This window comes from Oryzias melastigma, linkage group LG11 (assembly GCF_002922805.2).
Source record: "Oryzias melastigma strain HK-1 linkage group LG11, ASM292280v2, whole genome shotgun sequence".
Taxonomy (NCBI): Eukaryota; Metazoa; Chordata; class Actinopteri; order Beloniformes; family Adrianichthyidae; genus Oryzias; species Oryzias melastigma.
Window position 1 is genome coordinate 27,144,831 of NC_050522.1, and position 15,970 is coordinate 27,160,800.

Consider the following 15,970-nt stretch of genomic DNA (forward strand, 5'->3'; position numbering starts at 1 on the left):
AGGAGGAAGGAGGAAGAGACAGGAGGAGAGAGGAGGAGGGAGGAGGAGGGAGGAGGAGACAGGAGGAGGGAGGAGGAGACAGGAGGAGGAGGTAGTGTTTAAGAAAGCCTAAGTGGAAAGTATTTATCTCTCAACTTATTTCCTTATTTGACCAAAAACAGACTGAATTAAGCAATGAAGCTGAAAAAGTTTAGAAGTCAAACATTTTCCTATAAGTATCAAATAACCACAAATCAAATTTAATAATGAACTTGTTTTTTATCCAAAATGAAAGACCAGCAATAACCAAATGATGCAGCATCTGCAGGATTTATATCTATGTTGTGATGAAGATTCTCCAGAAACTGTTTCTGCTTACTTTGGGATGGAAGGCAGCGCTCTCTCGCCCTCTAGAGGACAAAAACAGACATTACTGTTAGAATGTGTAAACCTAAATAGAGAATACGATGACGGAGTATTCAGACCACCATGAAAAAATGAAATTAAAAAAATCATAAAATTATGAGAAGAAAAGTCAGAATTTAACGAGGAAAAGGCCATTTCATGATGACTAAATCCATCAATGCAGCCATTTATGGCTTTGATCATAGGAATCCATGTCCCATAATGCATTGGGACCTCTGCAACTACACTACCAACAGTGAGCTCGGCAAAAACCCGCTTCTTTCTGCAGTTTCCTGAATCTTTTCTTATTCTGATAATAAACATTCTGATTGGTCGACAGACTGAAGCTGAAAAAGTGTTTTCTTCATACGGTCGGCTGTTCTGGAGGGAAAAGGACTCAGTACCTTTATGAACTCTGACGATGAACGAGTGCGTTTCCATGGAGACCAGGCGACAGTAGCCGTCAATCAAGTCGGCTAAGTTCTCAGCCGTGGTGAGAGATGCTGTCGTCACTGTGAGAGGCTGTAGACACACAAACACTAGAGTGGCAGATCCACATTGTTACAGACACAACTCACAGATAACACAACAACACAACAACACAACAGCTTTCCAGCTCAGTCGTCAGACTTATTTTTGTTCAATAACTCAAAGTGTTGTTATGAAATTGATAAACTCGTCTTTTTAATCTGACATAAATCTACTGACCTTTAGAGAAAAACTTAAAGATTTTAAGGATCAATAGATGATCTAGTTTCAGTCTCACTGGGACAGAAAATCTGTGTGGGAACAACCGTGAAGTCCAGAGGTCTCCATTCAAACCTGCGGTACCGAAATGTCTCGTGTAAAGACGGACCAGTGGTGTACCTCGACAGCTCCGGCTACGTTCAGCTGTAACATGCCTTTCCGGTCTTTCTCCTCCAGAGCCGAGTACTGGATGGACTGGACTTGAGTGAAGTTTGCTAGATGTGTGGGCTGGAGACGACATGAGAGCCTTCAGTCCAGGTGATCTACGACCTGCGCTCAGGTGAAGCTTCACTTACAGTCGACCCTTTATCGGTGAGGTAACTGATGCCTTCCTCTGGTCCGATGGCCAGCTCCACCTGGATCACCCAGCTGGACTGTTGAACAAGAGAGAGGAATGAGACGGACAGAACCGGAGACGTCACAGCCCATCACATGCAGTCAGACCTTCAGAACCAATCAAAGCAGAGACCCACCCCCAGCGCGCATTTGAAGAACTCCTTATCGTAGCGGCGAATCGGAGCCAGAACCTCCAGGAACTTCAGCATGCACTGCTCGTCGTTCAGGTTAGCTACCTGCTTAAACGTCTGCTGGATCAACTTCCGAAGAGTTTTGGCCTGAGAAGAAGAAAGTTCTGAGGAAAGTTCTGGTTTCTGGACCAACACTACCAGAAATGCAATAATAGAGTATTTTTAACAATCAGATCAAACAGAGAATTAAATTCTCCTTACAGATCAACAGTTAGAGAAACAGTCAACTTAACATAAACTGTTGATCCAGAAATCATAAGTTCAGATCATTTTAACCTCAGAGATCTCACAGCTGATTCCACACGTTTCTACTGAATCTAATCTGAGGGTTGATGTCACAGAACATCAATCATTCATCCCATTTCCATGAACCAGCAGACATGGAATCTCAGTTCATGAATCATACGTGACAGAAGACATCCCAAAACTGCACAGGTTTGTCCCTGTAGATTAAGATCAGGATTAGAGTGGATTAACTGAATTATAGATTATCTGTCAGAGGTTTTAGATCAGAATTAGGATTATTCCTTATTAAAGAGTTCTGAGATTCACTGATAGACACAAACTCTCACAGTGACTCACATTCACTCATTCATATTCTCTCAAATATTAACATCATCTCCATTTAGAAAATCAATATCACTGCGGCTGTTACCTCAGTGGTTAGGGTTTAACCCTTTAACCCTTAGAGTTAACTAGTATAGGTAACCAGTTAGGGTTTAACCCTTTAACTAATAGTTAACTAGTACAGGTGACCAGTTAGGGTTTAACCCTTTAACCCATAGAGTTAACTAGTATAGGTAAATGGTTAAGGTTTAACCCTTTAACTAATAGTTAACTAGTACGGGTAACCAGTTAGGGTTTAACCCTTTAACCCACAGCGTTAACTAGTACGGGTTAGGGTTTAATACGTTAACGCGTAGAGTTAACCTGAATCAGGAATGGTTGTTGTTCCAGAAACTAATGATTCAGAAATGTATTAACACAGACTTTGGTTATAATAACTTTTTAAAAAGTCCATCCCATAATAACTGCTTCTTGCTGGAAATGACTTTACTCCGACACAGTTTCCATGTTTCCTGAAGGTTACCGATCAAAGACGGGCATTTCTGATCGGTAACCCTCAGGTTTCTGTGATCCAGAGGGATCTGAGAGTGACCGATCAGGACCGTGGCGTTTCTGACAAACTGGATGGATCCAAACTGACCAGCGCTCCACTAACCCTCCTGTCCAGATGAATGCTCTGTGGCAGCAGCTCCACCCTCACCATCTGCTGTGTTTGTAGGAGTCCATTGAGCGAGAATAATCTCATTAAAAGACTGCTGAGGACGGTGACGGACAGCTGGGCTCTGCTTTTACCACACACCGTCTCACTGCATAATAACACGACCAAAACACGCGTCTGGCATCATGACAGCTGTCAAAAAGAAACAGTTTGTTTCCACAATGACACGTTTTCATCTGTAAGATCCAGAAATGCAGATGAATCTCTTAAAGATGTGAGTATTCATGTTGAAATGATCAGCAGAACTGTCTGAATCCACCTTAAGATGAAGGTTTTCAGATGAGCTGTAAGGACGTATGTGGGGGGGGGTCCGACAGTGCGTGAGGGCCGGCGGCTTTAAATTAACACCTCCCCCTCCTCTGGAGAAGGAGATGGCGCCGTGAGAGCACAAGGCACCCGGAGAGACGCACAATCACAGTCAATCACACACCGCCGAGCATCTGCCCACCGCCGACCTCTGCAGGTCACGGCGCTCTGAACGCACACACGAGCACACGCACACACAAACACACGTGCACATGCACACACAAACACACGTGCACATGCACACACGTGCACATGTACACACATACATACGTGCACATGTACACTAGGGCTGCCACAAACGATTATTTCAATAGTCGACTATTCTCCAATTATTTTTTTATCGATTAGTCGACTAATCAGTTCGTGCGGCGACTGGATGTAAAACATTCATCTTAACCATCATTATCTTTAAACTTGAGGTCTTTAAGCTATATTCTAACTAAAATAAAGACAATAGTTTATTAATCTTTTAATGAATCTGCAGCTTTTTTCCTTCATTTGTTTCTGGTATTAAAACAAGACTTAAATCAATTGAGGTAATATGAATCAACTACAGAAAACGTATTAAAAGTTTTCTGTTTTCTGTATTAAAAAAATATTTTTAAAGCTTTAAAACATATATTTAATAAAACATTTATAAAGTATTTCAAAAGCTATTTGCAGATATAAACACATTCAAAATATTTGCTGACTGAGGCCCATTTATTAAAGCAAAACACTAATAACATCTTTGAACTGAAGATATTCCTATACATATATAAAACCTGAGGATGTCCATAGAAACAAAGAAAATAAATAAAAAGGGGAAATTTATATTTTTAAAAAGGGAGAATAGCAGGGGATGTTAGAATGTACATCAGTACTTTCATTCTTTCACTACCATCCACTGCACATGCGCAGACCGATACTTCATATTGTTCAGTTTGGGGGAGAACCCTTAAATCTGTGTTACTTCTTTAATGTCGTGGTTGTTTTGCTGTTTGTTGTTGTTTTTGAGACTTTAAGTTACATTTACTTGTAGCTTAATGCAGATAATGTAATGCTACACTTGTAAACTTAGCTCTGGACTTTTAGGTGAGCTCCTTCACTTCTGGGACTCGTAGTTTTGAATCGTTCCATAACTCTGCAGATCCGTACCGACACACAGCCTCTCTGTCTGCGGTGAACGTTTCATAATCCGCTCTTCGAACCGAATGACATGATCGCGGCGCGGAATATGAATGAAGCCATGGACGAGCGGTTCATTTCCAGTGTAAACTCGTTATCCGCGCCGTCCTCGCGGCGTTTGGTTAGAAGAGAGCAGATTATGAAACGTTCACTATGCAGACAGAAGCGCCGTAGACACGGATCTGCTGCAGATCTTCTGATTCATTTCCAAACAGCGCAGTAATGACAGCCACAGCAGCGCTAGCTGTGTTAGCGCTGATGTTAGCTTAGCTAGACGAAGCTCTCTGTTCAGCGTGATCACACTCGGTCTCAACATGCTTCATCTTCAGGTGACAAAGATGTGTGACGAAGAGAATGGCAGACCCTTCGACGACCAAATTATTAGTCGACTATTTTAATAGTCGATTAGTCGTTGATTAGTCGAATAACCGTGGCAGCCCTATTGTACACATAAACATGCGTGCACATGCACACACAAACACACGTGCACATGCACGCAAACACACAAACACACGTGCACATGTACACACAAAGTTCTGATCCCCTCTACAAACCTCTGCTACACTCATCACTCGCTGCTCAGACGTTCAGCTACACGACTACAGGGATCGATTCTCTGATTCTCTGACTAAAACGAAACGTTGAACACAAAACCTTTGAATGTCGACAAAGCCAAACTCTGTTGAAGAAATCGTTTCAGACAGAAACTGGAACGACTATCCAGTTCTGAGTCATCCTGATCCGTCTTGATCCGTTTGGGATCATCGTCTTACCTTAACTGAGTCCAGCAGCTCCTTTGGGAAAAAGCGCCTCAAACCAACGTCTTTCCTGAAGAGAGAAGATGGAGGTCAGAATGTTGATGATGTCATTACACTGAGGAATGTTGGTGAGCGCTCTGGAGGACCACGTTTCCTCTCAGGGGACGCCGCACAGCTTCAAACGGAGATCAGGAACAGAATTATCTCCTGATGAATGAAGCACCGACTTGCTCAAAAACTGGAACTAGAAAGAAGATGTACAGGAATCAACCCCCCTCTATGTAATGAAACCAGCCCTGTGGGGGGGGGGGAGGGTGACATCACTGAATCACTTCAGTCAATCAAAGCAGTTATCTGTTATGACTCAAAGGAGGAAATAAAACTTCTCAAAGATCTTAGATGTTGTTATTCAAAAGTATTTCAGAATCAATAGAAAGTTTATTTGTGAGAAAAACGTGACCAGAACTCGGTTTTCGGCTCTCAAACAAAATCAAAATACTGTCTGCAGTTAAAAATGTGAAAAGTTTTCTGGTAGATTTCTTTCTCATCATCCACACACAACCTAAATCTTTCTGTGCACACATGCAGACGTGCTGATGCCTTCACTGCTTCACTCTCACACTTTGATTGTAAACATTCACTAAACTTTGAAATAAAATAGTGAAGAACAAACAACCGACTCAACGGTCCTGAACAGGTCAGCATCCTCCCGTCCTGGAACCAGAACTCTCTGATCCACAACATGATGTGTATAACATCATGGGAGTGGCAGCTTCAGCGAGGACCGGCCGAGGGTCCTGCAGCCCCTCCCTCCTCTGAAGATGGTGTCTCAGAACTGTGTCTCAGGTCCGTGTCTCAGGTCTGTGTCTCAGGTCCGTGTCTCAGGTCCATGTCTCAGGTCTGTGTCTCAGGTCCGTGTCTCAGGTCCATGTCTCAGGTCTGTGTCTCAGGAGCGTGTCTCAGAACCGTGTCACAGAACCGTGTCTCAGAACCGTGTCTCCAGGGAGAACCGTGTCACAGAACCGTGTCTCAGAACCGTGTCTCAGGTCTGTGTCTCAGGTCCGTGTCTCAGGTCCATGTCTCAGAACTGTGTCTCAGGTCCGTGTCTCAGGTCCATGTCTCAGAACTGTGTCTCAGGTCCGTGTCTCAGATCCGTGTCTCAGAACTGTGTCTCAGGTCTGTGTCTCAGAACCGTGTCTCAAAACCATGTCACAGAACCGTGTCTCAGAACCGTGTCTCAAGGGAGAACCGTGTCTCAGAACCGTGTCTCAGAACCGAGTCTCAGAACTGTGTCTCAGGTCCGTGTCTCAGGTCCATGTCTCAGAACTGTGTCTCAGGTCCATGTCTCAGGTCTGTGTCTCAGGAGCGTGTCTCAGGTCCATGTCTCAGGTCTGTGTCTCAGAAGCGTGTCTCAGAACTGTGTCACAGAACCGTGTCTCAGGTCTGTGTCTCAGAAGCGTGTCTCAGAACTGTGTCACAGAACAGTGTCTCAGGTCCATGTCTCAGAACCGTGTCACAGAACCGTGTCTCAGAACTGTGTCTCAGAACCGTGTCTCAGAACCGTGTCACAGAAGCGTGTCTCAGAACCATGTCACAGAACTGTGTCTCAGAACCGTGTCTCAGGTCCATGTCTCAGAACTGTGTCTCAGAACCGTGTCACAGAACCGTGTCTCAGAACTGTGTCTCAGAACTGTGTCTCAGAACCATGTCACAGTACCGTGTCTCAGAACCGTGTCTCCAGGGAGAACCGTGTCTCAGAACCGTGTCACAGAAGCGTGTCACAGAACCGTGTCTCAGAACCGTGTCTCAGAACCGTGTCTCCAGGGAGAACCGTGTCTCAGAACCGTGTCACAGAAGCGTGTCTCAGAACCGTGTCACAGAACCGTGTCTCAGAACCGAGTCTCAGAGCTACACTGATGTGGGCTACATGCATAATTGACTAATAGAACATTTAAGGAAAATATTTACTCCAGAAGCTCATAATTGGATTTCTTGTCCAAAGCGTTTCCTCTCATGTCTTTGAAGAACCTCCTGGAAAAGACAAAAGAGATGATCACCCAGAGAATCCACCAAAAGACGAGAAAGAATTAGATTATATCAGGAAAATCTGCTGATAAAACTACAGATCCAGGAGTTTCTTCCACCTGATTTCCAAGCAGCCCAGCTTGAGGGCGACGTCTTGATCCACCTGACCTCCCATTTCATTCATGTAATCGTTCTTCGCCTGGAAAACAAAATACGTTTTCATGTCCATCCATCACTCAGATCCATTCAGCATCAGTGGATTAAATTGTGAAGAATTTCATAAAACAGTATTTCTGCTCGTTTAAGGAAATCCACACATAAACAAACATACACAAACAGATAAACAAACAAACACATATAAACAAACAGTCCTTCTGACACATGAACCAAAGACATGGCTGGTCTTTCAGCTCCACCATATGGCAGAAGGCGGGGCCTGAACGGCGTCTGTGTTTGTACCTGATGGTAGAAATAGTTGAGTGTGGGTCTGTCTTCTGTAAACTGCTGCACAAAACCTTTGGGTAGGTACCGGATCCTCAGTTCATACCTACAGAGGAAGAGACGCAGGAGAACATCAACAATCCCTTCCTCCAGCAGAGTAACACAAACACAACCAGCTTGGTGCTAAATACTTCACACATACCATCTGCTGCTCGTTAAATTTGTAAGTGTTTGAAAAAACGGTGCTGTTTCATGAATTATGCAAAGACAGTCAGCGGAAGAAGAGGGATTGGACAAAGACAAAGCTCTAGGCAAACATGCAAAGGATTGTGGGGATTATTAAAAACACAGGAGATGCTCCATAGAGGGGTTGACTTAGACAAACCAGGCGTCTGTTGGTTCTCTTTATGTCCACAGAGCAATAGATCTTCTGACAAAGCCTGAAGCACCAAACCTGCTGTGATGAAGACAACGTACAGCCCAACCCTAACCTGCTACCTCACTTTACTGGCCTTTAACAGATGGGATTCTTAACAACATTTGCAGTAAATGATCGTGGCAACAACACAAAAGACTACATGGAACATGCTATCAGGAAAAAACAGGGACTTTGAGTTTCATCAAAGGAAAGGTCCCTCAAGAACATCTTAATGTCTTAAGAGTGTTTGTTATTCATGTAGGCCTCTACCTCCGGACTGGAACTGCTTTTAAAGCAAAACATTCAAGAACAACTCATCTACCAGAAACACAAGAAACATCTGGAGATGAGAGAGTCTTTTAGGAAGAAAGAAGTTAAGTCCTCTAGGGTTAGGGTTACAGAAATTAAATTAAGTAAAAGTTGACATTGTGGGAAAAGTTTGTGAAAAAACAAATTTTAGTGATTCTAATAGGATATTATTAATCCGACAGTACTGGTCCTTTGGTGTGGAAGGCTTCACAATCTAATTGTTGCTTAGCAACCTGGCATGAAGACACCTTAGATTTTTCAGAAAATGACCCGATCTTTGAGCATTGTTGTATATCACTCAAGTAAAACACAGTGAGGAATAAAAAAGAGCACTTGCCTCCACTCCTCATTAGGCTGTGCTTGCTCATATGTTTCTCTGATGTGAGACACGCCCATATCTGGGTGGAGCCAGTGTACTTGATCTCTGGATTGGGTGTTGCTAAGTCGAAGGCCAAAACAAGAAGTCCAGCGCACTTTGTGGATGTCCAGAATCTTTTGGATGATACCCTGCAGTCAAAGTGAAGACACAAACTGAAAGTGGATGTTTCATTGGTCAGTCTATCCATCAGCAACAACACAAACATGACCGATTTCACCGATCGGCTCACCATGGATTACTGCAGTCTTCCCTATATCAAAGTGACAGAAGATTAAATTAAAACAGTCACGTCCAAAACACAGTGTGTTTACATCTGTGTCTCTATTGAGATCAAGGAGAGTGTTGGTTATTGAGCCACATGACTGAGTGTCCAGCAGGTTAGCATGTTAGCATCCCAACAAGCTGGCAGAGGTCACACAACCATAGTAATGCTCACAGAAGCGAATTTGAGGCTATGCAAAAAAACGGGGGGGGTGACCTAGTTACTGTAGGAAAGATCCAGAGGAGAACGAGGAAACCTGCTGTAGAATCGGCTGCATGGCCACTGAGAGATGAAGAACCAGCGAGCTGCAGCATCATAGACGGTTCTTAAAGCACACTGCCTCAGAAAACTACAAAAAACTACAAAAGACGGGCCTCTGGGTAAAATGAAAACGTCCTCACAGAGCAGAGTCGTTATCGGAACAAAAACGGAAAACATTCAGATGCAGAAAAAGAAAACATGGATTTTATATTTTCAACACTTGTTTACACAGCTACTGTCCCAGTTATAGATGTAATAGTATTACTATAAGTATCACTTTGGACCAGTACCATCTTCAGCTTTTGGCCCAAACCCCACTATTTTTACAATTCTGTCACCTGACGGACATTTTTCATTTTCATGTTTTTTCTCACATTTTTTGATAAACATATCTTGTGACCATCAATAAAACAACAGAAAAAAGTCACTTAATTATTTTCGGTGAGCCTTACAGAATCCTGAAATACAAATCAAGTCCACTCCCAAACCTGTACGTTAGAATGGTTCTGGTCCTGTAATCGTGCAGCGTTTGGGTCTTCTTACCCTCACATCGGTTGCATCTCCATATCTGATATTGGAGGACCAGAAGTTCTGTTCTATGTTTGTCTCAAAGTAATGAAAGACTTTCAGGACCCGGTCCACGGATCCAGCCATGGTTCGGTCCGGTGGTCCTGTGCTCAGCAGAGACTTGGCACCTCCTAGGAGGGGGTTATGAAGGTTGGGGTCCAGGTAGGCTGTGGCCATGGTTTTCCCAGCTGATGCCGCCGCCGCTAGGTGTCGGTCATATTCTGTGCAGCAAAAAACAGAAAAGAAATTAAAACGTCGTCCTGAGTTAAAAACTGGAGAAATAGAGACTTCAATAAAGAGTTGATGGTTTAATTCTGTAACTAAGGCTTCCTGACCTGAACACAAAACTTTGGTTTGAATATTATTTCTGTTTATGGAGCCTCACAGAGTCCGGGGTCAGAGGCTGATACGGCAAACCCCCACTGTGCTGTCCTTGAGCAAGGCTGTAGACCAGATTTCCTCTAAGAATCCTAAATATAAAGCTGTGTGAGTGTGAACGGGGTGTTGTTAACCGAGAGTCCTCCAAACGGAGCGAAACAAACGTCTTTTAAAGGTAATCTAGTCCCCAAAAAAACTCCTCATTTCGTTTGTTCTTCAATCATTCTAAAACCTTTTCATAGAAAACACTTTCATCTACATTACACTAATAATGATGGAGTAAATATTGTCATTTGGTAAGATCGAAGAAAACAAAAACAGTAAAATGTTCTGTCAGTGTGGAAGTGTAAGAAAATTAAAATAAAAAAACACATCAAGTTACAACAGCATTATGACTCAGGATTTTTGTTTTTTATGTTCATTTCTTTTTTCCTTTACAGACGGTTTCCTCCTGATCCAGCACGTCCTCGCTCAGTTACGCGTTTCTACTGGAAGTACTGTCTGCCGGGTACATGTGTTGCTTTTGGCAAAGTAAAACACAAAGAACAACAAGATCGCAGAGAAAACACAGTCAGGGTCATTCTGTAATTACAGAGAGGACAATAGGCTGCCATTTTCCTGAGTGAGAAGTTGTGTCATCGACACATTTCCTCTCAAAGTTCACAATCACATCGTGAGAGGGAGCTGGATGTGCTGAAGCCAGAACCACAAACCAGAAAAAAAAGAACTACAAACCAGGTCAGGACAAAAACAAACAGTTTCATTTTGTCTTCCTGGATCGTCTCTTTCTCCTTTATTCAAGGAAATGGAAACGTTTGCACAAGTAACACACACATACACACTAACCAGAGGTGAATATCAGGGCGGCAGGTTTAAAGGAGGATTTCTTTTTGCTCTTCCTTCGCTCCAACTGGTCCAAAGTGTGGCTGCTTCTCAGTATTTTCCGGCTGAACTTCCCACAAACGTTTTTCTGCTTCCTCTGAGTGTTCTGGTGGATGAAGGAGATCCCTCTGTCCCAGCACAATGAGAAAGGACTACAGCCACTTGTTGCCATGGAAACGCATGTCTCTGTCTCTGACCCAAACACTGACACACAACTGGCTGCTACACAACCTCTCATCACACAAAACAACAAAGAGCTGAAGTCAAACAAACAAACAGTCGAGAGTCTGTTCTGACATTTTCCTAAAGTTCTTTCTCTCAAAGAAGAAAACGTCCAAACGGGTCAAATCTGAAAACCGTTTTAGTATCTATACTCAGAGACAAGAGTGAAAACATGAGCTGGATTTCAGAATCTCCACCAGAGGGAAACGATCCGGAGAAATGTCCCTTCCATCCACAAACATCTCTTCCCGACTCCAGCAGGTCTGATGAAAGCATGCAGCCTGTCCTTGGATCAAATCCTGCTTCATGAAGCCGAGCTGTGATGGAAACGTTTGTTCAGGCGTACTGAAGATGACACAGACCGAGATTGTCCCGAAACAAATCCAGCTTTTACACCAGAAGCTGCTGATCCAAAGCAGCAGTCGGAGGAAAGACAGTCGTCCTGCAGGGAGAAGTTCTGCTGGAAAACACCGAAGTGAACGGAAGCAGCTGCAGGGATTGTTTCAGGGAGAATGAGAGGAAAAGCAGGACAGAGCAACAACACGATGGACAGAGGAACCAGGACAGCAGGGGAGGGGGAGGAGCCAAACCTCATTAATATGCTAATCATTTCCACTCCCACCCCTTTTGTATGACGCTGGGGTCACATGACTTGGTCAACATTTTATTGGAGCAGAATCTGTAATTTCATCACAAGACAAACGACTTCAGACTTCCATCAAATGTCGTTTTATTCTTTTAAACAAAGAATCATCACCGCGAAATCATCAAACAACCAGCAAGCCCAGAACATCCCAGAATTCAGATCCTGAACCAGAGAGTCATCCTCTTTATGTGAACAGATCCACCGAACCGGACTGAACCCAAACTACAGTAAAACCATCGTCTACCTGAAAGGAAACCATTCACTCCACACAAACAATCCCTAACCCACAACATGAACGCACAACATAAACACGCAACATGAACGCACAACATCAACACACAACATGAACGCACATCAACACACAACATTAACCCACAACATGAACACACAACATCAACGCACAACATGAACACACAACATCAACACACAACATTAACCCACAACATGAACACACAACATCAACACACAACATGAACACACAACATCAACACACAACATTAACCCACAACATGAACACACAACATCAACACACAACATGAACACACAACATCAACACACAACATTAACACACAACATGAACACACAACATCAACCCACAACATGAACACACAACATCAACGCACAACATGAACACACAACATCAACCCACAACATGAACACACAACATCAACGCACAACATGAACACACAACATCAACACACAACATTAACCCACAACATGAACACACAACATCAACACACAACATGAACCCACAACATCAACACACAACATCAACACACAACATGAACACACAACATCAACGCACAACATGAACACACAACATGAACACACAACATCAACACACAACATGAACACACAACATCAACATTAGGGGGGTCGGTGTTTGTGTGTGGACGGCTGAAAGCCTTCTGTCAGAGCGGCGGATGTTTCCATGAGTGGGTAGAAGTTCTCCTGGGACCAGAGAGTCTTGAGGTCTATGGAACCCCCCCCCCCATTGTTTAAGGATGACTGTAGTACGACAGACTAAAATCTGAATATTCAGTATCAGGAGTTAAAACAGTGAAGATGATAGAAAATATCATCTTCCAACTTGTCTTGAAATGTTATAAAAATACATGTTTGGGGGAGGAGGTGTGTGTGTGCTTTTGTGTGTGTTGGGGGGGGTGGTAAAAAAATAAGACATACTGGTCGGAAACCCCTCTTTTCTGGAAAAGTATTTTCATTTTTAAAGGGATAAATGTTTTCAAAACACCTATTTAGACTTTATATTCATTTTTGGGAATATCTCTTGTGGGAAAATGTCAAGTTTTGCCAGATATTATTTATAGGGCTGTCAGATTTGTCGCGTTAAAAACGTGTTAATCTGACATGTGCTTGACGCCGACAATTTTTTTGACGCATTAATCGCGAATCTTCTTATACGTTCCTTTCCACACCGTGCGCGGGCGTCCCGCCCTCCAACTCACCGGCTGCTCTCACTAGATCACCGGCGGCTCTTCAACCTCCGAGCTGCGAGCTAAAACCGGCCGGCGCTAGGACCTGGAGAGCTCCTGCACCCTAACCCGGCTCCAGTTCGCGTCCAGTACCACATCTGGTGGTACCGGCTCGCGTCCGGCGCCGCGTCCTGAGAGCTGCGGACCCCCGACGTTCCGAACAGCAAGCGCACCGGGGGACGTTTTAAATGTTCTGGAGGTTTAAGCGTGATCCAGCCCCAGCATAGCGGTCTGTCTGCCGGCATATTCATCCGTGAGCTCCGCTGGACACGTCGCTGCATCGAGCTGCAGCCAGAGAACGCGGCGGCAGTAACAGACTGTCAAACTATCCACAGAGTATCCCGCTTTTCTCAGTCTTTAAGGTTTTAAAAAACAAAAGTTAATTGGAAATGATAAATCTCTATTTCATTTATTACTGTAGTTCAGCAGAGGAGGAAAAGATTTGGTCCTGACAAAAAATGAACATGAAAGTGTTATGGAAATGTTATTTTTGATGTTTTTTATTTTATTTTACTGAACGTTGATTGAAGTTTAGAATTTAAAATGCCCTTCACTTGCACTTGGGCTTTTGTTAGGCATTTTATGTTACAGCCTTTTATTGTTAAGAAAGTTTATCTCAATACAATGTTACAAAATAAAGTAGTTCTGATGAAACTATTAATTTTGTCATTTTTGTTTTCATAATTAATGTAGAACTGCTAAACTCCACAAACCACACATTTTTTTCCTTAAAAAAAGGCCACATTTTAATTTGAGATTAATCGCGAGTTAACTTGGGACAAAATGCGATTAATCGCGATTAAACACATTCTGTTAACATGAACACGGGATTTACCAAAGAAAACCTGATAAATATCTAACACTAAATGTACTTATACAGCGTTTTACCGTCACAGTCCCATTTGCCACTCAAGACCGGCGCCGACCTATACCCCCCCCGGACCAATATTGGGTTCAGTGTTCTACCAAGGACGCTTCAAAACGCCGACAGGCAGGAATCAAACTGTGATCTTCAGACCAGAGGTCGACCGCTGTACCTCAGCATCACGCAGCGTAAATACAGCATAAACATTGTATAACATAAAAGTCTAAATGCTAGACAATATCTAAAAGTGAATGAGAAAGGTGTTTGTGGGTCAGCAGCTCACCTGTGTAGAAGACAATCCTTGAAATGTCTGAAAGAGAAAAGAAAAGTAATCAGTCAGCTGTTGGACTGTGCGGTCAAATCAAATACACCATAGGAGAAGCTCCAGCTCAATGACTATACGCCTCACAAAACTGATGTAGGAGTAAACAGATTAAAACCTAACTTAAGAGATCAATCAATGTCATGCTTTCACACAAAGACATTATTGAGATTTTAAATCAATAGCCCATTGTTGAAACATTGACCCTGGTTCTATTTCTCTGAAACCTCATTAAAGAGTTAACACAGGAAGTGCTTTTGTTGTTCAGGTCCAGCAGCTGTGACACCAGGATGTAACCCAGACCGTAATGTAAGCTTCTAGCCTTTGATTGGAGGATAAGGAACACGAGGAGGAAGTATCTGCTGTTACCAAAATAAAACACTGAAGAATCTAAACTCTTTTCTGAAACTTTCTGCTTCCATCCACATGAATGAAGATTCAAGACTTCATCTCAACCTCTGTGTTTTGCAGCATAACTACCGGGTCTAACGAGTTAAGACGATGGTCTCCTTTAAGACCCTCCCGGTCATACAATGGTATCACCAAGAAACGCTCACTCCGTTTAGCGTTCCAACTCCGCCAGAACATTCTGGTGAGGAATCTGCACCACATTTACGGTGGATCCTGAATGTTTTCATGAATGTTTAAGGCAGACGAGGATAAGATGAAGACGCTGCAGAAAGGGAGCATTCCTGGAGGAGGTACAAAGAAAGAGAGCGACCAATCAGAAGAACTGGTTTGAAAATGGATTCCTGAGGAAAGACGGACAGTTCCTCTTCACCTCCAGTTCCTCCTCCATCTCCAGTTCCTTATCCGTTTCTAGCTCTTTATCGGCTTCTAGTTCCTTATCCGTTTCCAGTTTCTTTTCCGTCACACACATGTACACACAGACACATACATGTGCACACAGACACATACATGTACATACAGACACATACATGTACACACAGACACATACATGTACACACAGACACATACATGTACACACAGACACATACATGTACACACAGACACATACATGTACACACAGACACATACATGTACACACAGACACATACATGTACACACAAACACATACATGTACATACAGACACATACATGTACACACAAACACATACATGTGCACACAGACACATACATGTACACACAGACACATACATGTACACACAGACACATACATGTACACACACACACATACACATACAGAAACAGACACACATTCACATCAAAGTGTTACTACGTGTCTGAAAACCTTCTTCAGTCCAGATCTGATCCAATTGATCTAAACAAAGATCATTTGTTTGATCAGGTGGATCATTCGACGAG

At 43.1% G+C, this 15,970-nt stretch overlaps 1 protein-coding gene across 14 annotated transcripts in view; it reads right to left on the minus strand.

Annotated features, from left to right (window-relative positions):
- Positions 1 to 15,970, minus strand: part of ptk2aa (protein tyrosine kinase 2aa) — a 53,821-nt gene that overhangs the window by 23,269 nt on the left and 14,582 nt on the right. For 4 of the 14 annotated variants that reach the window (XM_024261629.2, XM_024261631.2, XM_024261636.2 and 1 more), the window contains exons 1-12: positions 11,061 to 11,861; positions 9,813 to 10,057; positions 8,705 to 8,874; positions 7,659 to 7,746; positions 7,319 to 7,398; positions 7,143 to 7,205; positions 5,190 to 5,244; positions 1,605 to 1,745; positions 1,428 to 1,505; positions 1,252 to 1,359; positions 789 to 906; positions 359 to 389 (exon numbers count right to left, since the gene is read on the minus strand). In XM_024261629.2, coding sequence (XP_024117397.1) covers positions 359 to 389; positions 789 to 906; positions 1,252 to 1,359; positions 1,428 to 1,505; positions 1,605 to 1,745; positions 5,190 to 5,244; positions 7,143 to 7,205; positions 7,319 to 7,398; positions 7,659 to 7,746; positions 8,705 to 8,874; positions 9,813 to 10,057; positions 11,061 to 11,334 — 1,451 coding nt within the window. In that variant the 5' untranslated portion in view covers positions 11,335 to 11,861. Of the gene's footprint in view, positions 1 to 358; positions 390 to 788; positions 907 to 1,251; positions 1,360 to 1,427; positions 1,506 to 1,604; positions 1,746 to 5,189; positions 5,245 to 7,142; positions 7,206 to 7,318; positions 7,399 to 7,658; positions 7,747 to 8,704; positions 8,875 to 9,812; positions 10,058 to 11,060; positions 11,863 to 14,605; positions 14,633 to 15,970 lie in introns of those variants that run through there. The other 10 variants (XM_024261635.2, XM_036214371.1, XM_024261634.2 and 7 more) reach the window with 5 other exon arrangements.